We start from the raw sequence: 27,126 nt of genomic DNA, 5'->3' as shown, positions 1-27,126 counted from the left end.
TCATTGGTCTTTAGTGAAAATATGCATGTGATTGTAAGCTTTCCTCTCAATAAAATTTTTCAAATTACTAATTTTTCTTTATGTTCTAGCCACGTGGTGTGTGCTTTGTGGTACCAGTACCATGTGCTCGTAAAAATTGTTTGACCCATCAGGTCAATACTATGTATGGCGTTAGTAATCCAGTTCGGAAGTTTCTCTTGTAACTAATGTTTCGATTTAATTTTTTTGTTACTAAAATTATTGTCGAATTAGACATTTCTGTAAATCAAGTTGACCACGTGCAGCGTGTGGTGTAGTAACGAAACTGGCCCTCAGCTACTCTTTTGAATAATACTTCGGGTATTCAAACGTAATTAATCGGTACGACGAGCAGTTCTTCCTGTTTCACATTCTTTTTGAAAGATTTCGTAGACAATACGGTAAGATTGTGGATTTATCGCACCACATTTTCTTTGTGTAAACTTACTATAGCAGTCTGTGATTATCCATTAGGAACAAGACTATGGTACGAGCCGAATTTCTTTGTTTATCAGTGTTCAATGAAACGTAAAACATGGTAAACCTGACTCAAAGCTCGTGCCTTAGTTAATGATAGGAAAACGTGACTTTCTAAGAAAAAGAAACAAAAAAAAAAGGAAACAACGAAAATGAAACGAAGATTGGGAAACAGGGTGGAATACCACATTCAAAACTAACACACAGAGATAGTTGAAGGGTACACAAAAGGAAATGAACCACAAACCACAACCAATCTATAAATAGAATCGATTGGTTGTGGTTCATTTCCTATTGTGTACCCTTCAACTATCTCTGTGTGTTAGTTTTGAATGTGGTATTCCACCCTGTTTCCCAGTCTTCGTTTCATTTTCGTTGTTTCCTTTTTTTTGTCTATTCTTCTTAGAAATTCACGTTTTCCTAACATTAAATAAGGACCAAGCTTTGAGTCAGGTTTACCATGTTTTACGTTTCATTGAACACTGATAAACATTAAAATAAATCTCGAAGCTTAAACTTCCTTTATTTTTCTTTAATTTAATTTTCCCTATCGTCTGTTTAGTTAAAATAACAATTAAAATTTTATAAAAATGAGCTGATAGTGTGCGCGCCTATTCCGTAAACTATAAAAATCCATAACAGTAGTTAAAATTTGTAAGTCACGCACGGATACTTTCCACACTAGGTGCGAACGGTTTTTGAAAACACTAGGCTCCTTATAACACTGCATGCTAACGTCCAGCATGCTTGTGAGCAGGTAGTGTACGCTGTAAAGTGTTTACATGTAAGTGTTCGTTGGGTGTGAGACTACACAGACGCTGACCGTGCTCCCAGAGTAATCGGCGACAGGTGCCGATGTTGCAGTCGTGCTGCTGTGTGCGGACCCCGGCACCGTCAGGGAGATCCTGCTCGCCGCCGAGGAGCTCAACATGGTGGGCAGCGGCGAGTACGTCTTCTTCAACGTCGAGCTCTTCAACAGGTGAGCAGAAGCGGCCGCAGGGTCGTTCCACTGGGCGTGTGACTGTAACATACCGCTGAGTGACTAGGTTGTCACTTAATCTTTTAAAGTACTGTAATACTTTGCTGCTAGCGTATTCCAAGGACTTCCCAGTTCTGTGCTCTTGGTGAACCTAGAAGATTTTGAAAATCACAAATGCTTCACGAAATAGTCTGATCTGTAGTTTATGTTGTTGTTGTACCTGTGGTGTCACCGCCAGACACCACACTTGCTAGGTGGTAGTTTTAAATCGGCCGCGGTCCATTAGTACATGTCGGACCCGCTTGTCGCCACTGTGTGATCGCAGACCGAGCGCCACCACAAGGCAGGTCTCGAGATATGGAATAGCACTCGCCCCAGTTGTAGGGACGACGTAGCTAGCGACTACACTGACGAAGCCTCACTCCTTTGCCGAGCAGATAGTTAGAATAGCCTTCAGCTAAGTCAATGGCTACGACCTAGCCAGGCGCCATTAGTAACATTGCATGTATCTATGGAGTCTCACTTATATCGTCAATAGCGATGTACCTAGGATGGATTAAAGTTAAGTATTCCAGAAGCTACGTACTTTTCTTTATAGCCTTCATTACGTATCCTGTTTCAGACCTCACGCACCCTGCTTTGGCTTAGCGCGTGCCTTTCGGCTTCCTCTCATTGTGTCTAGGCTGTCTTGCCTAGACACAACAGTACCTGCTTCTTGAAGCCTGAAGGGCTACAACGAAATACAGTCTAAGCAAAAAGGACATACCACAGAGGAATTAACCGAATGATACGGAAATCAGTAGATGTAATGCACACGTACAAACAAACAAATGAGTGAAATTTCAGAAAAATTGGAAGCCTTATGCAAGAGAAAAGGCTTAACAAACCTAGAACGTCAATAACGGTCGACCTCCGGGCCTTATGCAAGCAGTTTTTCGACCTGGCATAGTTTGATAGAGTAGTTGTATGTCCTCCTGAGGGATATCATGCCAATTTATGTCCGACTGGCGCGTTAGATCGTCAAAATCTCAAGTTGGTTGTAGGGGCCTGCCCGTAATGCTCCCAAACTTTCTCAACTGGGTAGAGATCCTGTGACCTTGTTGGCTCTAATCACTATGGGACTTAACAAAAATGCTTCAAATGGCTCTAGGCACTATGGGACATCTGAGGTCATCAGTTCCATAGACTTAGAACTATTTAAACCTAACTAACCTAAGGACATCACATACATTCAAGCCCGAGGCAGGATTCGAACCTGCGACCGTAGCAGCAGCACGGTTCCGGACTGAAGCGCCTAGAACCGCTCGGCCATAGTGGCCGGCGACCTTGTTGGCCAAGATAGGGTTTGCAAGCATGAACACAAGCGGTAGAAACTCTCTCCGTGCTTGCGTGTGCATTATCTTACTGAAATGTAGGGCACAGGAGTTCTTGACATGAAAGACAACAAAAGGGGGCGCAGAATGTCGTTGAGGTACCGTTGTGCTGTAAGGCTGCCGCATGTGTCAACCAAAGGGGCCCTGCTATGAAAGGTAATGGCACCCCAGATCATCGCTTCTGACTGTCGAGTTGTATGGCGGGCGTCAGTCAAGCTGTTATCCAACAGCTGTCGGGGGAGTCTCCAGACAAGTCTTCGTTGATCATCGGATGTCAATTTGAAGGAGGCCTCATCACTGAAGACAGCTCTAGTGCAGTAAATGTGAATTCAGGACGAAGACGAGTATGGAGACGCCCTGGACATTGATGGGATACTAAGGTACTCGTCGTACGACCCAACAACCAGAAGTGATGGTGTGGGTTGCCATTACCTTTCAGAGCAGGACCTTTTTGGTTGTCATCCGCGGCACCATTATGGCACCTCGACGATGTTCAAAGCCCCGTTTTGTTGTCCTTTATGATGAGTCATCCCGGGCTTACATTTCAGCAAGATAACACAAGCCCACACGCGGCGAGAGTTTCTACTGCTCGCCTACATGATTGCCAAACCCGACCTTGAGTAACGAGGTCGCCAGATCTCTCCCAACTAAGAGCGGCCGGCCTGAGTGGCCGAGAGGTTCTAGGCGCTACAGTCTGGAACCGCGCGACCGCTAGGGTCATAGGTTCGAATCCTGCCTCGGGCATGGATGTGTGTGATGTCCTTAGGTTAGTTAGGTTTAAGTAGTTCTAAGTTCTAGGAGACTGATGACCTCAGTGCTCAGAGCCATTTGAACCATTTTTTGAACTGAGAACGTCCGGAGCACTATGTGCAGGGCCCTCCGACCAGCTATAGATTTTGACGATCCAACGTGCCTATTGGACTGAATTGGGAACGGTGTCGTTCAGGAGGACATCTAACAACTCTATCAACCAGTGCCAAGCTGAATAACAGTTTGCAGAAAGACCAGAGATGTGCCGAGGCGACATTTACTTGCCAGCCTTGTGTCGCTCTTGGTCTTGAATAAGTCATCCTATATTTCTCAAACTGAAATCATTTGTTTTTCCGTACATGTATTACATCTACCGATGTCCGTTCCACTCAGATAATTCCTTCGTGGTGCGTCTTTTTGTCTTAGTGCGTATTTTGTGGGGGAGAGTGTTGCTCCTTGGAGCACTTTTCATGCATTTGCGTCCAGCGAAGCCTGTAACAGAAGTTTAACATTTTTTCTTATTCCATTTTTAAATGACAGCATTCCCTTCATGTATGGTGCAATTTTTTGCTGAAAGTACAGAAACTACTCCTGGAAAGTAAGGGTTCTCCAAATGCTGAAAGCCATTCCAAAGTATGTGTAGGTCATGTACATAGACACAAATATTCCGTTCAAATCCAAATTGTTGTAGTCGAGGGTACCATGGCACTATTGTATTTAATAGTCTAAAGGTTACATTACCAATCTACTACACGCCAATCAGCACTAAGCCAAACCTAATTAAGAGTAAATTTCATCGAAAACCAGTTACCAGCTAAACCCATTTTGGAATAGAAATTACGTAAATTCACTTCATTTGGAAGGTATAATATAGTACAAGACTGACAAAATGTGGGTTAAACGTCCATGCATTATGTAACGTGTTTTACGCATATAGCCTACTTAATTTTTCTCATTATTAAATTGCATAACTGAAGAATTAACAATATCCTCCAAATTCCTTTCATATATTATACAGCACTCAAATATGTAGAATTCATAATAATTAAAAACAGTGCTCAAATCAATCCCTCATATATTTTTAACAGCAAAAAAGATAGAAAAGTCCGTAAACTGCTCACGCGATTCTAAAGTCAGTCTTCGATTGGAACATTGACTAATGCACACCACGTGGTCCTAGGTATATTATCCTTCTAGTATATCAGTCTCCACTAATTTCCTCCTCTATATCCTGACTGCTTCTTACGCAAGGGTTTCAATTGGAATTTGGACGTATGATTGTCATAGCGCATAATAGTTAGAATGTTTACTTCAGAGAAATGTAATGAGATTTCTCTGCTACGGTTACACATGCTAGACGAATTGTAATATGAAAACATTGGTTTCCGTTCGATTCAACAAAAAGCTTTAAATAGTTTTCAAAACGGATCTTTCGTTTGAAGCAGATTTTTGGTTCAAATTTCGTGGTTTATACGTTGAAAATCCATTTTATTTAATATTAGGGTAGCCGATTTGTATGAATCAGTCAACGTTTAATTTTGAGAGATACTAAAAATAAGTTTAATATCGAATTATTTACTCGCATCGAATGATTTACCTTTGTGTCTAGTATTACCATTCTCGGAAAAGACAATACTTTAAAAGTGGGTGAAACGTCGGTACTGGAAGTATATTTGTGTTATTATATTATGTGAATAGAAGTTAGACGTAGAGTGTTGCAGAACTCGTCCATTTCTGTAATTATATGTTAGCTTTGTATTGCTTGGAAAATTTGTATGAGACAGTGTAATGAGATGCAATAAGTCAGTTACAGATAATTTGAGCTAATTATGCGTAAATGTAGTTACACATTCACTTAAGACTCTATGTACAAGGTGTAAATTTTAAGTTGACAAACCAGAATAACTCCAAAACTAAGCTTCACACGAAAAAATGTGTAGAATCCAAAGTTGATTATTTTCGAGGGGGACATCTGCTGGTGCTAAAATTAGCACCCCACCCATGCCCCCTGGGGGTGAGGCGGGAGGCAACTTTAAAATTTCAAATCGGAAGCCCCACTTTTCGTTGCAGAATCAGGTTCTACATAAAAAGTTACGTATATTTCGTCTTAAACTTTTTTTTTATTCTTTGTATTTGGCACTGTAATTCAAAAAATTTTTGTTCTCATGTTTGCGTGGAAAATGGTTACGGATAAATAAAAAATACTTCTTTCTTCGTAAATTTTGATTCGCTAGAACTGAAACACTCTCTCTCTCTCCCCATACGGTGGTGTTTGAGAGAAGGGAATTAGAGTTTTAGAAATGTTGACAAAAATATGAATTTTTTCCCACATACACTATGTGATAAAAAGTATTCGGACACACCTAAAAACAGTTTTTCATATTAGGTGCATTGTGCTGCCTCCTACGGTAAGGTATTCCATATCAGCGACCTCAGTAGTCATTAGACTTCGTGAGGGAGCAGAATGGGACGCTCCGCGGAAGTCACGGACTTCGAACTTTGTCAGGTGATTGGGTGTTACTTGTGTCATACGTATGTACGCAAGATTTCTACACTCCTAAACATCCCTAGGTCCATTGTTTCCGATGTGATAGTGAAGCGGAAACGTGAAGGGACACGCACAGCACAAAAGCGTACAGGCCGGCCTCGTCTGTTGACTGACAGACACCGTCGACATTTGAAGAGGGTCGCAATGCGTAAAAGAGAGACATCTATTCAGGCCATCACACAAGAATTCCTAACTGCATCAGGATCCACTGCAGGTACTATGATAGTTCGGCGGGAGGTGAGAAAACTTGGATTTGATAGTGGAGCGGCTGCTCATAAGCCACACAATCCGCCGGTAGATGCCAAACGACGCCTCGCTTGGTGTTAGGAGCGTAAAAATTGGACGACTGAACAGTGGAAAAACGTTGTATGGAGTGACGAATCACGGTACACACTGTGGCGATCCGATGGCAGGGTGTGAGTATGGCGGATGTCCAGTGAAAGTCATCTGCCAGTGTCTGCAGTGGTGTTATGGTGCAGTCGTGGTTTTCATGGGGGGGGGGGGGGCTGTACCCCTTGTTATTTTGTTTGGCACTATCACATCACAGGTCTACATTGATGTTATAAGCACCTTCTAGCTTCCCACTTTGGAAGAGAAATTCGAGGATGGCGATTGCATCTTTCGACACGATCCAGCACGGCCTGTGTCGGAAAGGTTACACGAAAATTACATCCCTGTAATGGACTGGCCTGCACAGAGTCCTGACCTGAATCCTATAGAACATCTTTTGGATGTTTTGGAACACCGACTTCGTGCCAGCCCTCACCGACTGACATCGATATCTCTCCTCAGTGCAACACTCCGTGAAGAATGGGCTGCCATTCCCCAGGAAACCTTCCACCAACTGATTGAACGTATGCGTGCGAGAGTGGAAGCTGTGGTCAAGGCTGAGAATGGGCCAACATCATATTGAATTCCAACATTACCGATGGAGGGCGCCACGGACTTGAAAGTCATTCTCAGCCAGGTGTCCGGATACTTTTGATCACACAGTGTAGATCTAGACGAAATGAAGGCTCCCGACTAGATCAGATGAAGCACAGACCTGAAGTCATGTATCACTGACGCGCAAAGTGCAGCGTCCTCGCCCTGTGCAGACTGGTTTCGCGCGTTGTGTTGGCAGCATGGACAGCAGCGATGACGTGACGCAGCCGTGGCTGGTGCCCGGGGAACCCCCGGAGCGCAACGAGCGCGCGCGCCGCGCCTACGAGGCGCTGCTGACGGTGACGGCGGCGACGCCACACAGCGATGCCTACCGCAGCTTCTCGCAGCAGGTGAAGGAGGTGGCGCGCGCCGACTACAACTACACCTTCGGCTCCGAGACCATCTCGACGTTCGTAACGGCTTTCTACGACGCCGTGCTGCTGTATGCCATCGCCCTCAACGAGACTCTCTTCTACGGCGGTTCTGAGATGGACGGACAGGCCGTCGTCCGAAGGATGTGGAACAGGACCTTCGCAGGCAAGTGGTCTTCAAGTTCTAATTTCGGTGCGAACTTGTAAGGGTCCTCCTGTATGTCTATTAAGGGGAACCTTCATGAAAAGCTGACACTACTTAGAAGATGCCCAACTCCAAAACTTTTAAGATACAAAACTGAAATTTTGTACCCTGCGATACATAATATTGACACATTATATATATTTAACTTTTTCATGGAATTTAAAAACTGCATTAAAAAACAGATAATATATGTGCCTTTTCTCAGAACCTGTTAAAGAGATTTCTACAAAATTTCTTGTTTGATCTCTTTACATATAGGAAGCTATTCTGATGAAGGTTTTTGAATACAACGAGTAGGAGAACTGTATTTTTCTTTGTATTTCTGTAAGTACAATACATAGCATTCATGAAAAATTTTACACACTTCGCTCCATATCTTGGTTTACACATAGAGCTTAATAGTTTGCTCTTGAGGCAACGTTTATTGGATTTATAGAAACAAATGTCGAAAATTTCGTAATTGTAGGCTTCATAGATTTATAGAAAAAGATACATGAACGTGTAAGTACGAGGGTGAGTCAAATGAAAACTTTAAATACGAGGCTTGTTCAGAAAGTAAGCTCCGATTGATTGCCAAATTGAAACCACAGTGAACATCAGAAATGTTTTACTTGTAACAATTAGCTACACCTTTCAGCTACTTCTCTACGTAGTCGCCGTTCTGACTTAGACTTTTGTCATAGCGTTGTACCAACTTTTCAATAGCCTCATCATAGAAGGCAGCCGCCAGTGCTTTCCGCCAATTCTCCACGCTGGCCTACACCTCGTTGTCTGTGTCAAAATGTTGTCTTCAAAGACAGCGGTTCATGTGACCAGAGATGAAACTCAGGGGGAGACAATTGCGGACTGTATTGTGGGTAATCTAACATTTCCATTTGAAAACGATGCAGGAGCATCTTCATTGCCCCTGCAGAATGCGGCTGAGAATTGTCGTGAAGACGAAACAGCACGACAGTTATGTAATGTTAGCTGCATAGCTTCAGGCGAAATTTCTCACCAGGCCCTCGTACTTGGCGGCAGACACTATTTTCTAGACATCTTTACGCACTCACTGCGAGCTCAGAAATGAGAAGAGCGACGTGATGCTAACTGGGGTTTTACTAGAGACACTACCCAACACATCTGTGCAAAGCTTTATCGGATTTTCATAGTCGTTTCCATTTCGCGACCGATCGGAGCTTACTTTCTGAACGCCCCTCGTATTTTATTAAATATTATTTATGGTGCAGAAGTGGTACAAAGCTGTGTCACTTTTTAACATAATCTCCCCCACGCTCAATGCAAGTCCTACAGCGCTTACAAATTGCATAAATTTCTTTAAAAAAAATTCTTTTGGTAGTGTACGCTACCACTCATGTACTGTGTGGCGTACCTCTTCATCAGAACGGAACTTCTTTCCTCCCATTGCGTCTTTGAGTGATACAAACGTATGGAAATCACTTGGGGCAAGGTGTGGTGAGTACGGTGGATGATGAAGACACTCAAAACGCAGGTCTGTGATTGTTGCAACTATTGTACGGGCAGTGTGGGGCCTTGCATTGTCATGTTGCAAAAGGACACCTTGCTGACAGCAATCCACGTGGCTTTGATTTGATTGCAGGCCGCAGATGATTTTTTAGAAGATCTATGTATGATGCACTGGTGACAGTGGTCCCTCAAAATGCTCCAAAATGACGCCTTTTTCGTCCCAAAAGAGAGTCAGCATAACCTTCCCTGCTGATGGTTCTGTTCGAAACTTCTTTGGTTTTGGTGATGAGGAATAGTGCCATTTCTTGCCCGCTCTCTTCGTTTCCGGTTGGTGGAAGTGAACCCAAGTTTCGTCCCCAGTAACTATTCTTGCAAGGAAGCCATCACCTTCTCGTTAAAAGCGCCGAAGAAGTTCTTTACAAGCATCAAAACGTCGTTCTCTCATTTCAGGAGTCAGCTGCCGTGGCACCCATCTTGCAGACACTTTGTGAAACTGGAGCACATCATGCACAATGTGGTGTGCTGACCCATGACTAATCTGTAAACATGCTGCAATGTCATTCTGTCACTCGGCGTCTTTCCTTCACTATGGCTTCAACTGCTGCAATATTCTGTGAAGTCACAACTCGTGCCTGACCTGGGCGAGGAGCATCTTCCACTGAAGTCACGCCAATTGCGAACTTTCTACTCCATTTGTAGACTTGCTGCTGTGACAAACATGCATCACCGTACTGAACCTTCATTCGTCGATGAATTTCAGTAGGTTTCACACCTTCACTACGCAAAAACCGAATGACAGAACGCTGTTCTTCCCTGGTGCAAGTCGCAAGTGGGGCGGCCATCTTTATACTGATACTGCGACGGTATGTGTCCATCTGCTCTATGCTGCCAGCTACATGCCTTTCTACAACCTGTTTGTAGCACACTTACCAACTTACAGGATAACGGTGCGAAATTTCGATTTGTTATTACAAATTTAAGGTTTTCATTTGACTCACGCTCGTACATAATTTTCAGTAACTGCAATTTAAAGTTCAACATAACAGTTTTTCTTATGTCACCTCTTTAGAAGGTCCAATATTTGGGCTCTGGTCCATTTTCCGTTCAATGCTTCTCTTCTGGTTTCATGTTTTCTGCCCGCCTTCTCTCCTTTATCAGATGTTCACTTGACCTTTCGGCTGCAGAGGCGCTGTAAGTTTATTTTTCTCAAGATATTTTGAGTGACATTTCTTATTTTAAAGCGCAATCTCTCTAATACATTCATCAGCTCTATGTTTCTGTATATACAAGAACTGCATCCTAAGCCGCAATTCTGACAGCTATAGCAGACGAAGTTGTGACAACACTAGAATTGCTTCTTCATAACGAAGCAGCTAATTTGTTATTGTTACGAAGACAGGGAACAGTCAATGACGATTAATAAAACTGACAAGGGAACATCCCCATCGCACCCCCCTCAGATTTAGTTAAAGTTGGTACAGTGGATAGGCCTTGAAAAACTGAACACAGATCAATTGAGAAAACAGGAAGAAGTTGTGTGGAACTATGAAAAAATAAGCAAAATATACAAACTGGGTCGTCCATGTATAAGATAGGCAACATTAAGGGCAATGTGAGGCGAGGAGCGCCGTGGCCCGTGGTTAGCGTGAACAGCTGCGGAACGAGAGGTCCTTGGTTGAAATCTGCCCTCGACTGAGAATTTTAACTTTTTATTTTCAGTTTATGTGAAAAACTCTTATGTTTTCATCACTTTTTTTGGAGTGATTATTACATCCACAAGAAAACCTAAATCGGGCAAGGTAGAAGAATCTTTTCACCCATTCGGCAAGTGTACTTGTTAGGTGGGTTGACAACATATTCCTGTCATGTGTCGCACATGCCGTCACCAGTGTCGTACAGAATATATCAGACGTGTTTTCCTGTGGAGGAATCGGTTGACCTATGACCTTGCGATCAAATGTTTTCGGTTCCCATTGGAGAGGCACGTCCTTTCGTCAACTAATCACACGGTTTTGCGGTGCGGTCGCAAAACACAGACACTAAATTTATTACAGTGAACAGAGACGTCAATGAACGAACGGACAGATCATAACTTTGCGAAAATAAAGAAAGCAAAATTTTCAGTCGAGGGCAGATTTGAACCAAGGACCTCTCGTTCCGCAGCTGTTCACGCTAACCACGGGACCACAGCACTCCTCGCATGACATTGCCCTTAATGTTGCCTATCTTACGCATGGACGACCCAGTTTGTATATTTTGCTTATTTTTTCATAGTTCCACACAACTTCTTCCTGTTTTCTCGATTGATCTGTGTTCAGTTTTTTCAAGGCCCATCCACTGTGCCAACTTATAACTAAATCTGAGGGGGGTGCGATGGGGATGTTCCCTTGTGAGTAGTATACATTACAGCCTTCTAGATGTACTGATTGAGTCAGGTGAAGGGAAATCGATACAACTGTGAAATTTACGCCATGTACCTGTTACAATCTCCTCAAACTGTTTGACATCCACTGGAAAATTTCGCATACACAAGACAAAAAGCGAAAAACGCGTAATTGATCCTCCAGTAGTTCACCTCCATGCTATTACGCTACTTGCTAATTGATGTATGAATAGTCCACCTCCTCCTGTTATCTATTGCATGCACCTCACATTTTACATCTTACAAGTATTTTCAAAGTTGAAATAGTTCACGGATGACCTTACTGATGGGGGAGGGTGGAGGGGGCGGCGCCGCGCTTTTATCTCCTCCCCCTCTCCCCCTGATCGGCCGCTCTATCGGCCGTCCGCGCCCTGTATCTCTTCCCCCACTGCTCCCGCCGACACAGTGCTCCGACCTACGTGTGGGCCACACCTATGCTTGCTGTTCCTCCACATTCCCCTTACGTCACTTCGATGTCTGATCTCCCATTTCTGTTTTTGAGCACTATAATGCATAACTCATGATTATCAAGATTAATGGGCGGTTCGCTTACTCGAATCGTAATAGATTTGTTAATGACGCAGTCCCGGAAGTTTTACTCTGTTTCAGAACCTTGTTGTGGTCATAACCATTCCATGTAATTACTTCGGGTAGTGTTGTGCTACTGCCGGATTTTTGAAGCTGCTGCGTTCTAGGATGCCTTTGGTGTTGCCTTCCGACCTATGTATGTCTCACCATATTTACAGAGTATCTGATAGACAACGGATTTCCGTAGTCCATATTACCAAGCAGTGGCCGTGTCGTTTTTATGGCACTTTATCCGGGAATATATGACGAATTCTCCTGAAACACCAGGTGAAGACGGTCTTCCGCCCACCAGCCAAAACGCTCGCCTTTGCCTTGGCTCGAGAGAGGCACAGCCTGCGTTGTCGAACGAGGGACCCAGTTTAGTGGGGTCGAAATAATAAGAACAATTTAGAAGGTTAAAGTGTGTTAGTAACTAAGTAATTACTATACAAGACCAAGATGGAGATAAAAATCTTGCTAAATTAATAGTTTTGCGTTGCACTGTACAAAGAGATGTAAAAAAAAAGGTGCAACGAGGTCGTGTAATAGAGCTCGGAGACGTTCGATGTTTCTTCTGCTTTATTGAGGGAAGACTTGTAGAAATGTAGGCACTGTACATGATTGCTAGCATCGGTGACATCGAGAATGTACGGTTACAAGGAAAACGGCCTACGGACGTCCTCGAGAGGGGAGACCATCGAGTTCGGCATATGGCTGCGGCGCAACGTACTGAATCTGCAGCGGCAACCTGAGCAGATGTTGGCACCATGGTGACTTAACGAACTGTTACAAATCGGTCGCTTCAAGGACGGCTCCGAGCCAGACGAACTGCAGCGTGCGTTCCAATGATACCAAACCACCACCATTTGCGACGTCAGTTGTTTCAAACGAGGTCTCATTCGAGGGCAAGGTGGAGGTCTGTTGTCTTTCCTAATGAAATCTTGCTCTGCATCGGTGCCAGTGATGGCCTTGCGTTGGTTAGATGGAGACCAGCTGAGGACCAGTAACCAACCTGTCTGGTTGCCACACACACTGGACCTACACCTGCAGTTATGGTCAGCGGTGCGATTTCGTATGACGGCAGGAGCACTGTCATGGTTCTCCCACGCACCGCGACTGCAAATCTGTATTCCAGTCTGGTGATTCGAGCTGTTGTGCTGCCAATCATGAACAGGGTATTTTACAACAGGATAGCTATCGCGCACACACCACTGATCCACAGAATATTGACATATTGCCATGACCTGCTTGATCATCTTATTTGTTTCCAATCGAGCACGTATGGGACACCATAGGGTGACCATTACACAAATAGGATTAAACATTCGTGTATTGACAGTCCAAGCGCAACGGGCGTGAACCTCTATCCCACAAACTGACTTTCGGCCCCTGTACAACACTGTGGATTCACATTTGCATGCTTGCACTGAACATACAGGCGATTGCACCAGTTATTATTGTACCAGCATTTTACCTTTGCAGTGGCTTATCTGGGGCTCGCATTAACCTGCAATCTTGCAGTGTCAGTCACTTGAATATGTTACCTAGACAAATGTATTCCAGAAATTCCATTGCTCAACATGAATTATTTTTTGGTGTTGCTATTTTTTTTTCAGACAGTGTAGAAAAAGTATTATTGGTAGTTCCAAACAGAGATGGCATTAGAAACACTAACTCACGAAGGTGGAACAGCCTTAAAAGCTTATCCCTGAAACTGAATATGATGGAGATGAAATGCTAAAATGTGTGACGCTTAACATATAAAACTGACGTACCTGTTGTGTGGATGTATTATACGAGGGAATAGGTCTGGATGATAAATAATCATCTTTCTTCAGAAATATCTATCCAGATATATTGATTCACAGTTTTCTTAAGATTCACACCATTTGATTATCACTCGGCGATACAAAAAGCAAGATTTCAGAATGGCAAACATTTTGAGTACACTGCAGAAGCTACAGCAGCCTTAAACAAATATTTGGTAGACCCTTTATAATCGGATTTCAGACTCTACTCGCTAACGAATCTTCGGACAACGTACTTTTACATAAAGAGGAACTAACAAGTCTACAAATATGTGCATGTCTGACCTATAAATGGTATTTGCCTGCAAGGCCAACATGTTCTTTCGATCATCTCAAAAACGAAGCGTTGTTTGTTCATAAGTGTGATATCCTTGAGTATATTTGTCCTGTTACCCTTGCTGATGCAAATCTCACAGACAAGATGTCAGTTTTCCATGTTAATATATGCTACAATTTCATATTTATTCATTTCCGTGTATTCTTTGCATGTGTTTAGATACTGGAGATGGATAAAGGATAGTGTCTCAGTAACCCGTGTGACATAGTTTTGAGTTAGATCATACCGTCTGCTGTTTCTTAGATTTGAACACTGATTATTAGTGTTCGTTTTATAGAATGTTGTAAGACTGATTTACAATATAATTCTCCACATTTAACGGACTTACTTTTATTCTAAGTACGTTTGCAGATACCAATACGTATAGCGTAGCCTGGACCTGTAATTCATCCTATCTATTTAGGCATACCAGGCTTATCAAGAGAACTAAAAGGATGTTGACTGGAGGAAACGGAGGAAATGAAAGCAATTCTGCATCTCTGGTTTCCTGCAGAGGTGACCGTAGTATCTCAGATAATTTCCGGGAACACTGGTGTGGTTTATTTGAGGTGTATTTCCTTCACCTTCCTTGTCCGTCTGAGAACATTCTCTGTCTCTAATGGCCACACGACCGATCGGACCTTTCTTCATTACATGGTTGACTAACAGCTGATCAATGCGCTGAACTAAGGCTTTATAGAAAATTGTACACGTCTCTTTACCACATTTAGAGGCTTCCAAAGACATATTTTCAGCGTCGACAAGACTCTCTGATTGTTCAGTCCCCATTGGTCTTGCAGGGATAAATAAATTGTTGGAGGAAATCCTTTCTTTATGGTGCACTCACTTAGGCGAATCCTCGAGCCCTTCTACACCTATAGTTAACATCTCCCTTCAAGATTACGAGGGCAGTTCAATAAGTAATGCAACACATTTTTTTTCTGAAACAGGGGTTGTTTTATTCAGCTTTGAAATACACCAGGTTATTCCCCAATCTTTTAGCTACACAACGCTATTTTTCAACGTAATCTCCACTCAATGCTACGGCCTTACGCCACCTTGAAATGAAGGTCTGTATGCCTGCACGGTACCATTCCACTGGTCGGTGTCGGAGCCAACGTCGTACTGCATCAATAACTTCTTCATCATCCGCGTAGTGCCTCCCACGGATTGCGTCCTTCATTGGGCCAAACATATGGAAATCCGACGGTGCGAGATCAGGGCTGTAGAGTGCATGAGGAAGAACAGTCCACTGAAGTTTTGTGAGCACCTCTCGGGTGCGAAGACTTGTGTGAGGTCTTGCGTTGTCATGAAGAAGGAGAAGTTCGTTCAGATTTTTGTGCCTACGAACACGCTGAAGTCGTTTCTTCAATTTCTGAAGAGTAGCACAATACACTTCAGAGTTGATCGTTTGACCATGGGGAAGGACATCGAACAGAATAACCCCTTCAGCGTCTCAGAAGACTGTAACCATGACTTTACCGGCTGAGGGTATGGCTTTAAACATTTTCTTGGTAGGGGAGTGGGTGTGGCGCCACTCCATTGACTGCCGTTTTGTTTCAGGTTCGAAGTGATGAACCCATGTTTCATCGCCTGTAACAATCTTTGACAAGAAATTGTCACCCTCAGCCACATGACGAGCAAGCAATTCCGCACAGATGGTTCTCCTTTGCTCTTTATGGTGTTCGGTTAGACAACGAGGGACCCAGCGGGAACAAACCTTTGAATATCCCAACTGGTGAACAATTGTGACAGCACTACCAACAGAGATGTCAAGTTGAGCACTGAGTTGTTTGATTGTGATCCGTCGATCATCTCGAACGAGTGTGTTCGCACGCTCCGCCATTGCAGGAGTCACAGCTGTGCACGGCCGGCCCGCACGCGGGAGATCAGACAGTCTTGCTTGACCTTGCGGCGATGATGACACACGCTTTGCCCAACGACTCACCGTGCTTTTGTCCACTGCCAGATCACCGTAGACATTCTGCAAGCGCCAATGAATATCTGAGATGCCCTGGTTTTCCGCCAAAAAGAAACTCGATCACTGCCCGTTGTTTGCAACACACATCCGTTACAGACGCCATTTTAACAGCTCCGTACAGCCCTGCCACCTGTCGGAAGTCAATGAAACTATACGAGACGAAGCGGGAATGTTTGGAAATATTCCACAAGAAATTTCCGGTTTTTTCAAACAAAATTGGCCGCGAAAAAAATGTGTTAAATTACTTATTGAACTGCCCTCGTATATGGACGTGAAGAATTTTTTACTCTTTAGAGGCAAAAGGCTCCTAGAAAGATAAACTAGGATTTCATGGTGTCTAGAGGTCCAAATACATTGAACCACCAAACAAACTGGTGTAGGCATGCGTATTCAAATACAGGGATATTTGAACAGGCAGAACACGGCGCTGCGGTCGGCAACGCCTATAAAGGCAACAAGGGTCTGGCGCTGTTGGTAGATCGGTTACTGCTGCTACAATGGTAGGTGATCAACATTTAAATGAGTTTGAACGTGGTGTTATACTCGGCGCACAAGCGATGGGAAACATCATCTCCGAGCTAGCGATGGAGTGGGGATTTTCCCGCACGACCATTTCACGAGTGTACTGTGAATATCAGGAATCAGTAAAAAATCAGATCTCCGGCATCGCTGCGGTCGGAAAAAGATCCTGCATGATCGGGACCAATGACGACTAAAGAGAACGTGACAGAAGTGGAACCCTTCCGCAAACTGCCGGAGATTTCAATGCTGGACTATCAACAAGTGTCAGCGTGCGAACCATTCAACGAAACATTATCGACATGGGCTATAGGAGCCGAAGGCCCACTCGTGTACCTTGGTGACCGCACTACACAAAGCTTTACGCCTCGCTTGGGCCCATCAACTCGGACATTGTACTGTTGAATAATGTAAACTTGTTGCCTGGTTCGATGAATCTTGTTACAACTTATTTTGAGCGAATGGACGTGTGGGTATGGAGGCAACCTCATGAATCCATGGACCCTGCATTTCAGCAGCGGCTGTTCAAGCTGGTGGATGCTCTGTAATAGCGTCGGGCGTGTGTAGTTGGAGTGATATGGGACACCTGGTACGTTTACATACGACTCGGACAAGTGACACATACGTAAGCGTCCTGTCTGATCATCTGCATCTGTTCATGTCCTTTGTGCATTCCGACGGACTTGGGAAATTCCAGCGGGACAATGCGACACCCCACAGGTCCAGAATTGCTACGGAGTGGCTATAGGAACACTCTTCTGAGTTTATACCCTTCCGCTAGCCATCAAACTCCACAGACATGAACATTACTGAGCACATCGGGAATGCCTTGGAACGTACCTTTCAGAAGAGTTCTCCATCCCGTCGTACTCTTACGGATTTATGGGTGACCCTGCTGAATTCATGGTGTCAGTTCTCTCGAGCATCACTTCGGACGTTAGTCGAGTACATGTTGCGGCATTTCTGAGTACTTGCAGGGACCCTGTACCAGTTTCTTTGGCTCTTCAATGTATACATCAGAAACTTCGATAGTGTGAAATGCCATTATATGGATATAACGGACTACAATATATAGTTTTATTACCAAGAATTACCCGCTACGTCCCAATATTTGGATAGCGAAGAATGGGGTGCGTCTGCTCAGCCTAAAATCCCTACCGTCCAGAAGTTTCTTTCATCGTAAAGTCGAAGCGATGGATCAAACCTTTCGTCTGCGAACGAGGGCGGAGAGTCGATGTTTCTTTCTTCATGTCCATATTACAGCACGTTGGTCTTCAGATCGAAATTACTATGTAGTAAAGAGGCGTAAACTAAGATAATTTACTAATGAATAAACACTTACGACCAAGACATCCTTTAATTAAAATTATTAGCAACTCCTTAGTTGACTTACCTGCACCAACAAACATTTCATTTTGATGAAATTTTGGGACCCTACTAGGACTTTGTTTGGTAATTCAAATCGTAACTGGACTATTTTTATGTATACACTATACATAAAATACTGAAATAGCATTTAGTAGTGTAGTACACATCTGCCGGGTCGTAAATAATGGTTGAATCATTCGAACTTTACATGCAAATGGAGCATCTATATTTTTTATTTGTATTTTTTTGAATGTATGACGAGGAATCTACTACGGATCTTATATGTATATATACACCTGAATAATTGGTACAGTAATTCTATTCTTAATTATAGCAACTGCATTTATAGGATATGTTTTACCTCGAGATAAAATATCATTCTGAGGTGCAACAGTAATTGCTAATTTATTATCAGAAATTCCATACTTAAGAACAGATTTAGTCCAATGAATGTGAGGAGGATTTGCTGTTGATAACGCAACATCAAATCGATTCCTTACATTTCATTTTGTATTACCATTTATTATTACAGCTGTGGCAGCAATCCACTTATTCTTTCTTCATAAAACAGGGTCTAATAACCGGTTAGGACTAAATGCAGATATCGAAAAAATCCCATTCCACCCATGCTTCATCTTCAAGGATCCTATCACATTGCTATTAATAACATCATTATTAATTATATTATGTCTAATTAATCCTTACCTTCTAGGAGACCCGGATAATTTTGTACCCGCCGATCCATTAGTAACACCAGTTCACATTCAACCACAATGATACTTCCTATTTGCATATGCAATTCTACGATCAGTTCCTAACAAGCTAGAAGGTGTTACTGCACTATTCTTATCAATTAGAATCTTAATAATTTTACCATTCTATAACAAAACACCTTATCGAGGTATCCAGTTTTACCCTATCAATCGGGTCTTATTCTGAATTATAATAGTTGTTGTATGTTTATTAACTCTGATATGCCTGACTACAACTTTTATATCGCCTTGACTTTGTATTGTTCCCAGAAGTGAAAATTAGGCTGTAAGGCAGTGGAGCTCTACAGTTGAGCTTCTGCAAGTTTGAACCTACCGGAGACGTTTGCATGAACGTTATTTGGTACTGTATTCGTAGTTTGACTAAAGTGTAATGGGAATCACACAGTTTGAAAAACGCACCGAGAAGGGAAGGAGGAAATAAAATAAAACTTAATGGCTTGAGAGGGTATGTAATGTTTCCGCAGTGATTACAAAATCGAGTCAAATTTACATCGCACGCGCTCTAGCATGGATGCATGCACTGGTTCGCTTCGTAAGGCCGTTACAAAGCGGTGGTGTCCTCGCATGAGGGAATCAGCCCTACAACTATAATTGTTGTAACGTATATTGGCGCTGGGATGGACCTGACATCCGATCTGGTTCGATACATGTTCTGTCATGGACATACTGGATGATCTTATTGGTCATAGGAGTATCTCAATAGCACGCAGACAGTGCATAGAGACACGTGCCATGTGCAGACTAGCATTGTCCTGCTAAAAAAATGACACCAAGAGTATTGGGACAGGGCCGGCACCATTCCAAAATACCGAATGTATCCGGCACGTGTTGCCTCTCTAGCCGTTATTACCGTAGCGGGTTGTGACATAAGGAGAGTCCATTCCAAAGCATCGTTAGTAGACAACAACAAGGTCGCACGCAGTGTATCCGGCAAGTGTTGACTCTCTAGTCGTTATTACCGGCGCGGGGTTGTGACATAGAGAGAGAAACCCTTTCTGGAACTCGAACCCTGCTCCTCCTGGGTGGAAAGGCCAAGTGCTCCCACCTAACACAATTAAACCACCAGACACACATGGAATTGATGGGAAATTAAAAATGCCGGAGCCCTTTCTGGGACTCGAACCCTGGTGCTCCTGGACGGAATGCTCAAGTGCACCCCCAACACATGAAACCTGTCTAGATGCGGGAGAGGAAGGTTAGGTTGGTGTACTTTATTTATTTTGGTCGAGAAACTGACGCAAAGATCGATCCTAATTGCGTAATTAATCACAAAGATAGGTCCTAATTACACAACTATATGCAAAGCACTACAGAAGGACGGCATAAAATCGCAATACGCCGTGAAAACTGACGATACCATACAACTGGTGTTATCCTGCCAAGAAAAAATTCGCAGAACCACTCGAAACCAGCGACAGAAACATCGAAACTCTACCCTACACCCACAAGCTGCCAGAGTCGATATTAGCTAACTTTGAGACGGGTGTATTTCATGCTTTTCATGTATGCATGTTTCTACTGCATTACAGAGAAGTTATTATCAGAGTTTTTTTTTTCTTTGTATACGTCTACGGCATTGCATGTTTCGAATTCTTTAAGTTCAGTGGGCTCCATGTACAATTAATCTTAAATAGAGTGATGGTAGAACTGCTGTCTGGACGCTTCCATATGAGGTCTACTTTTTTTTCGTATTTGGTCTTCGTGGTCCTTATGCGCAATTAATGTTAGCTGCAGTAGAGTCGTTTGGTAGTTACCTTGAAATGAGGGTCTCTTAATTTTGTGTTTACAGTTCCTAGGAAAGAACACCGTCCTCCAAGGACTTCTGTTTGAGTTCTGAAAGCAGCTCCATGGCACTTACAGGTAACAAATCTAGAAGCCATTCGCCGAAATTCTTCAACATGACCTGGAACGGATCAATCCCACCAGTGAAGTAAGCAGGACGATAGTAATACTTCACCTGAAAGTTACTGGTTTATTATGCCTACTCATCAGCATTAACTTGCATTTTTCCCGCATTTAAGGCTAGCGACCATTCATCACACCAAATGGAAATTTTGTCTAAATCGTCTTGTGTCCTCCTACAGTCACTCAGCTTTGATGACTTATCGTAGACCGCTGCATCGTCGGCAGACTACTGAGCCGCCAAATCATTTAAGTATAAAGAGAACAGCAGCTATCCACTTGCACTGGGCTGCATATTGGATATAGCCACTCTCGTATCTCTGAGCCTGTTACATATGCTCGTGCCTTCGTTAACGGGCTGCGATGGGAGATCGTGTCATATACCTTCCTGAAATCTAGAATATGTAATCCACCTGTTACCTTCCTTTATAGTTCTAGATATATCATGTGAAATAAAGGCATGCCGAGTTTTGAACGAATGATGCTTTCTAAAATCAGACTGATTCATCAACATAAACAGCTTAGCCTCAAGAATGTTTATTATATTCGAACTGAGAATACGTACAAAGATTCGGGAGCAGTCCGAAGTTAGGGATATTGGTCTGTAATTTTGCGGTCTGTTCCTTCATCTTTCTTGTATACTGGAGTGACCCGCGCTTTCTTTCTTTCCTTTATACCATTCGTTTCGATCTTCGTGTTGGACGAGAAAGAAAGAGAGAGAGAGAGAGGCGGGGTGATGGACCAATTCCCTGGAGTACTCCTTCTAAAATCTAACAGGAATGCCATCCGGACCAGACGATTTGTCTGTTTTTCAAATCTTGACGGTGCTTCCTTATGTCAGTTACACATCTTCCATACGGGGGTCCGTCCGAAGGTCAAGAGACTGCATGTTTGTACGGTTTTCATGCTTGAACGATGTCTTAAACATGAAATTTTAAACTTAGGTTTGGCTTTTGCTATCTTCAAATGCCGCACCAGACTGGTCAACAAGGAACTGACTGGAATCCTTAGACTCGCTTACCGATTTTACACACGGCCTGAAAGTTCTCGGCTCCCTGCCAAATCTTTTGCTAAGTTGTGACGGTGGCAGTTACGTGATTCACGCATTAATATTTCGGCAGCCGGTTAATGGCTTACGAGGCCTCGATTCAATCTATTAAACGTGCTTGATTCGATTATTCTATTCCCTACAGCTTACAGCCATGAAATATCGGTTAAATTATACATCATCTTCGTTTTCCATTAATGTCGATGGTACTTCATTCCTAAATATACGGCTTACAAGTAGTATTGTTTAGTGCTCGTCGCAGTTATGAGTACCGGTAACTACAAGCGGGGCTCATTACAAAAGCGATTCATTACAAAAGCGATACTGTCTGACTCGAAATAGCCAGATATCTATGACAGGGTATGCTAATACACAGAAAATTCGGTGCATAACTGATTCTTTGTCTATGTGATGCACAAAACTAATTTCATTTTGTTTTGATGTTATTTATTTATTTATTGATTTTAGTTTCAGAAGCTATCCCCGATAGCCCCGCATCGCCGTCACCACTACCATCACTGCCAAGATGGTACTTACTTCCGGAGGAGGGGTATGGAAAAGATGATAATGATGACGATGATGATGATGTAATATTTCTCTGTGAAATAATAAATATCGAGTAAAAGCACTACATATTTTGGAACACAACCTACGAGCAGCTTAGAGACAGAAGTGATGACACTTTCTGCGGGACCTGACCATCATTTTGCAGAACAATGCTCAAGCACGTAGAGTGCAAACTGTTACTGATTTGTTTGACTGATGGGACTGCTGAGTGCTGTACCACCTACTGCGGTCCCCTGACGTAAGTCCTCGTGAGTGCAACTCGATTTCTGACTGAAGGAAACACTTCACGGCATTTGCTTGACGACTGCTGCAACTCATCGATTAACAGACCGCGCCACTCGAACTGTCGACACATGTGACACTGCTAAGAGCATCACTGGCAAGGGTTATACACTATGCTGGAGACTACTTTGAAGGTCAATAAAACTTTGAAAGACATATTTATTTTGTACGAGCTGTAAATAAATAGTTTCCACTGTTAAATTTCCAATCCTCGTATATAAACTCTCTCCTAGTATCCACCATCTTCTACAAGACGAGTCCCTTACAACAGAGTATACCACAGAGGTGCATGTGTGTTTGATGCTTTAGAAATACGCAGTGTGTTGCCTCTACAGTTGCTAAATTCATCGTAGCATCCACAGTGAGTAAATGATACACTGTCACTGTTGCGGCCAAAGATGCCTATACAGAGATAGAATGTATTGTACTTAAACTGCCAACAGCCTCGATTTTTACGTCAGTCTATCGCACACCCTTGTTCAGTCTATTTCAGTAATGTCCAGCCTCGTACCTATCCATATATCCTCAATTTACACTATAACTTTGATGCCACTGGCTGATCTCCATGACAGCAGCAATATCTCCCTCCCTGTAATACTATTACTTGGAGTGCAATAAGACTCTCTTCACCAACTGTTCGGTGTTGTAATCAAGGAAGAAATTAACCGCATATTTACCTTCTCAGAGGAACCGAAAGTACAGGACCACTCGGATTACGTTTCGCAGACTCATCCATCATTCAATTTGATTTCGTTTGGCTCCCATACAGCTCAGCTGATGACGCCATTCTTACGTGCTCTCCGTCCCACTCAGCAACTTGTGTGATGAAGACGCTCGATCTGCTCACCACACAACGAATTCAACCACTGATGGTGTTAAAGATTAATATGTTTTAGAACAGTTAGTCTAATTCTGAAGACGATGCTAGTTTGACTGATTATGGCATTGGTCTTCCGCTCCTAGTCTGCTTCTGTCTGTAACGGCAGGCTCAATTCAACGTCATGCTTATCTGTTGAACAAAACAAGAGTAAGTTTTACACGTTACAACAAGTAAAAATCAGTGATAGTGGTCAAGGTTCATGGCTGGACTTGAGAGCATCTATCTTTTGTGGTGTCCTTCATTATCATCCTTTAAACTGACTGGCGTGTTGTTTTAGCGTCTCTGCTTAACTCAAATAGTTAAGCCCAGACTCGGCTAGCGTCGCTAATACGTCTCTACAACACTCCTACGGCCCAAATCATCAATAAGCTCTGTCGATCACGCTATTGCGTGCGACCACCCACCTGATTTACGTCTTTCTATGACGGCTCAAAACTCGTCTTTTCACACAACATCCTCATCGCACCGATTACGAATTATCCATGTTTGATGCGTCCCTATCGCCTAATTTCGATTGACTGGCCACCGGATAGTCGTTTAGATCACCGTACTCACACTATCAACACAATTGAGATAACAGGTGCGTCTCGAACACTACTGCGTCGGACAGACCACCTCATAATTATCACCCGAAACACCAACGGGTGGGTCCTGAACACTACCGCATCGGACGTCATACCTTGCACTCGTCTCAAGAAACGCAACACATTCGGTGGGACGCAATATCCACCTACCACATCACAACACGCTCAACACACCCCAAATCCATCCACCACAGAGCCAGATTTTATCCTGAAAGCTCTCCTGTCCAATAGCCTTGCCATAAAATTTTGTATAGGAAGTTATCTACATAAGATAACCCCTTCTATAATTAATCTAATACTTCTAAATATTGTTTGTGTCATAGCTGAAGCAAATTTTCTATACTAAGCGACCCAGTGGTCCCCATACAACAAAATTTAACATCAAACACATAATATACACACAATCCATACCAAAATAAGACAAGCACACGAAAATAGGAAAATAAATACACACAACATAAAACAAATAATCACAAAACACAAATAAAACACTGCCTATACTAATACAAATAAACATCACCAACAAATCACAAAAATCTAATCTAATTATACACTACTTTGTTCCCGGCCGCGTTCTTCCGCTGCCGAGTGTGCCGCCCTAGTCATTCTTGTCTGTTTTGCGCAGTTTGCGTACGGCCAGGGTTCGCCGGACGTATTTTGATTATTTGTGTAGGTTCTGGATTGCGGTCTTCACTCGCTCTCCAGTTCTGCACTGGTTGATCCCTTCCATTTTTATTGGTTGGTTTCCAGTTATTATTACCCTGATTCCACCTACGTTCCTGTGGCGGATAATGTTTGTCCTCTATTATCGCGTCACTGTGGATTGTTTCTTCAAGTTGCATGCTTTGTGGGCTGCACCGCGGAACTTACCCGTAAGATGACAATGGTCTCTACGAGGAGTCTCAGCTTTTCTATCTAAGGCCAGCCCGCAAATATGACAATTAACAGCCTTTTCATACAAGTAACCATTTTCCTTTGATTTGGTCATGGGAATATTGATGCTGTAGAGCTTGTGAACTTGCCATGAAAGTTTTCCAAGCTCAGTGAGAAGCCAAACCGCCGGATCGCCCCCTACATAAGACTGATAGCTATTAAGTTTACAATCATATGCGCATACAACTTGGAACGCAGCCGCATAAGGTACGTGTTTTTGTGTGAAGGTTGTGTGTGAGGCTAAGGGGTTCCCTTCACAACGAGTAATAGGAGCCAGCAAGCATCAAAATCGGCGTACACAACAAAAGGACAACGCTGCTGGTGGTGAGCATTTTTATATTTAATGAAGTTATTTTCCTCAGTGGGCATAACAACACGTACCGGGTCCTTGCATGCACAATCTAATAGATGTGTCGCTAATAACTCTTGAGATGAAAAATAATTCAAACACCTTATACAAATATGTTGTTTATGTTCATTTTTACTTAACTGGGAGGAAATGAGTCGGGACATGTCTTTGATCCAGACGTAGTGATAATTATCACGTTCGGAGAAGAGCAGCATGTTGACATGCAACTCTTGATCACATGCAAATTTTGAGAAATGGAGGGGGCCTACTACTGTATGCTTGTTCTGCTCATCTGACTTGCTTTTCTTCTCCAGGCCACAAACGTGGACCGATATTGCGGTATTCTGAGCTTAAAACTTAGGTATGTCCTGGATTCTTAAAGGGAACTCTATTCCATCAAAGTTGTACTGTCTCTTAATATCTTTGACTTTGTAACTGCTGGGACGCTCGGGATGATGTTTGTAATTGTAATTTCTCTCGCAAGCCAGGACTGACCATGCAAAACACGCATTATCATAGTTATTTTGAACATTAATGCACGCCTGCTTTTTCTCAATATCTATAGGAAGTTTAATATAACTGGACCCTCCATTCATTGGATCATAGACATGTATATGGATGTCGAGGTGTGGTATACTGCTGAGCGCTTTAGCGGATCCACGTACTTCCATCTCGGAAAATCGGGCCAAAATAGCGCTCAAGGTGAATTCTCGGTACAACTCAGCAATCGATGTGCTCCGAGAAATAACACCATTTTCACCCCATATATAATGCAGAGTAGCCGTCTCCGCGTCACCTTGATGTTTAGGGGGGTGACTCAGTTCACTGCATAATACAGCACTGCATTTAAAGGCGTTAAATTCCGGATCTTCTAAGAGTTTGAGGAGCTCGGTCTCCAAGACGGGGAGGCACGCCTCCAAAAACCTTACAGGATCGCGATACCTCCCGCATGGATTCTCAATTCTGGTGAAAGAGATTCGCCCTTCAAACGCTCTAGCAACTGCTGAGTATTCTAAGGGAGTCATTACGCCGTTATTCTGATCGAATTCGTTATCGATCGGACGGGGGAGAGAACTACCGCTAGCCATAGGGAAATTACTATTATTACTGTTGCTACAACTAGGAGTCCACCCGATAGATGAATGGACTGGTGATGGGTGATCGTAATCATCATCATTTGCGGGGAGAGGTATACGTCTCGGAACGCATACCTTGCGTGGGCGGCGAGCTGCTGCTTCTAGAGGAGGAGGGGGTGACAGCCGGTTTGAAGGGCCAGGCTGTGGCGACGGCGGACGGGCTGCGCAGCCAAACGGTTGCGACAGCGCTGGGGGAGGAGATGGCGCTAACTCTCTCTCTATGTCACAACCGCCCCAGCGCTGTCGCAACCGTTTGGCTGCGCAGCCCGTCCGCCGTCGCCACAGCCTGGCCCTTCAAACCGGCTGTCACCCCCTCCTCCTCTAGAAGCAGCAGCTCGCCGCCCACGCAAGGTATGCGCTCCGAGACGTATACCTCTCCCCGCAAATGATGATGATTACGATCACCCATCACCAGTCCATTCATCTATCGGGTGGACTCCTAGTTGTAGCAACAGTAATAATAGTAATTTCCCTATGGCTAGCGGTAGTTCTCTCCCCCGTCCGATCGATAACGAATTCGATCAGAATAACGGCGTAATGACTCCCTTAGAATACTCAGCAGTTGCTAGAGCGTTTGAA

General features: G+C 43.4%; 1 protein-coding gene across 1 annotated transcript in view; it reads left to right on the top strand.

Annotated features, from left to right (window-relative positions):
- The first annotated feature begins 1,238 nt into the window (after window positions 1-1,238).
- LOC124795601 (atrial natriuretic peptide receptor 1-like) overlaps window positions 1,239-27,126 on the top strand; it is a 369,591-nt gene continuing 343,703 nt past the window's right edge. The window contains exons 1-3 of the mRNA XM_047259672.1: window positions 1,239-1,248; window positions 1,360-1,474; window positions 7,278-7,606. Of these exons, the coding sequence (XP_047115628.1) occupies window positions 1,239-1,248; window positions 1,360-1,474; window positions 7,278-7,606 (454 nt within the window). The remainder of the gene's footprint in view (window positions 1,249-1,359; window positions 1,475-7,277; window positions 7,607-27,126) is intronic.

The sequence above is a fragment of the Schistocerca piceifrons genome, chromosome 4 (genome assembly GCF_021461385.2).
Source record: "Schistocerca piceifrons isolate TAMUIC-IGC-003096 chromosome 4, iqSchPice1.1, whole genome shotgun sequence".
Taxonomy (NCBI): domain Eukaryota; kingdom Metazoa; phylum Arthropoda; class Insecta; order Orthoptera; family Acrididae; genus Schistocerca; species Schistocerca piceifrons.
The sequence above is the reverse complement of the archived record's forward strand: the minus strand, read 5'-3'. Positions and strand labels throughout refer to the sequence as shown.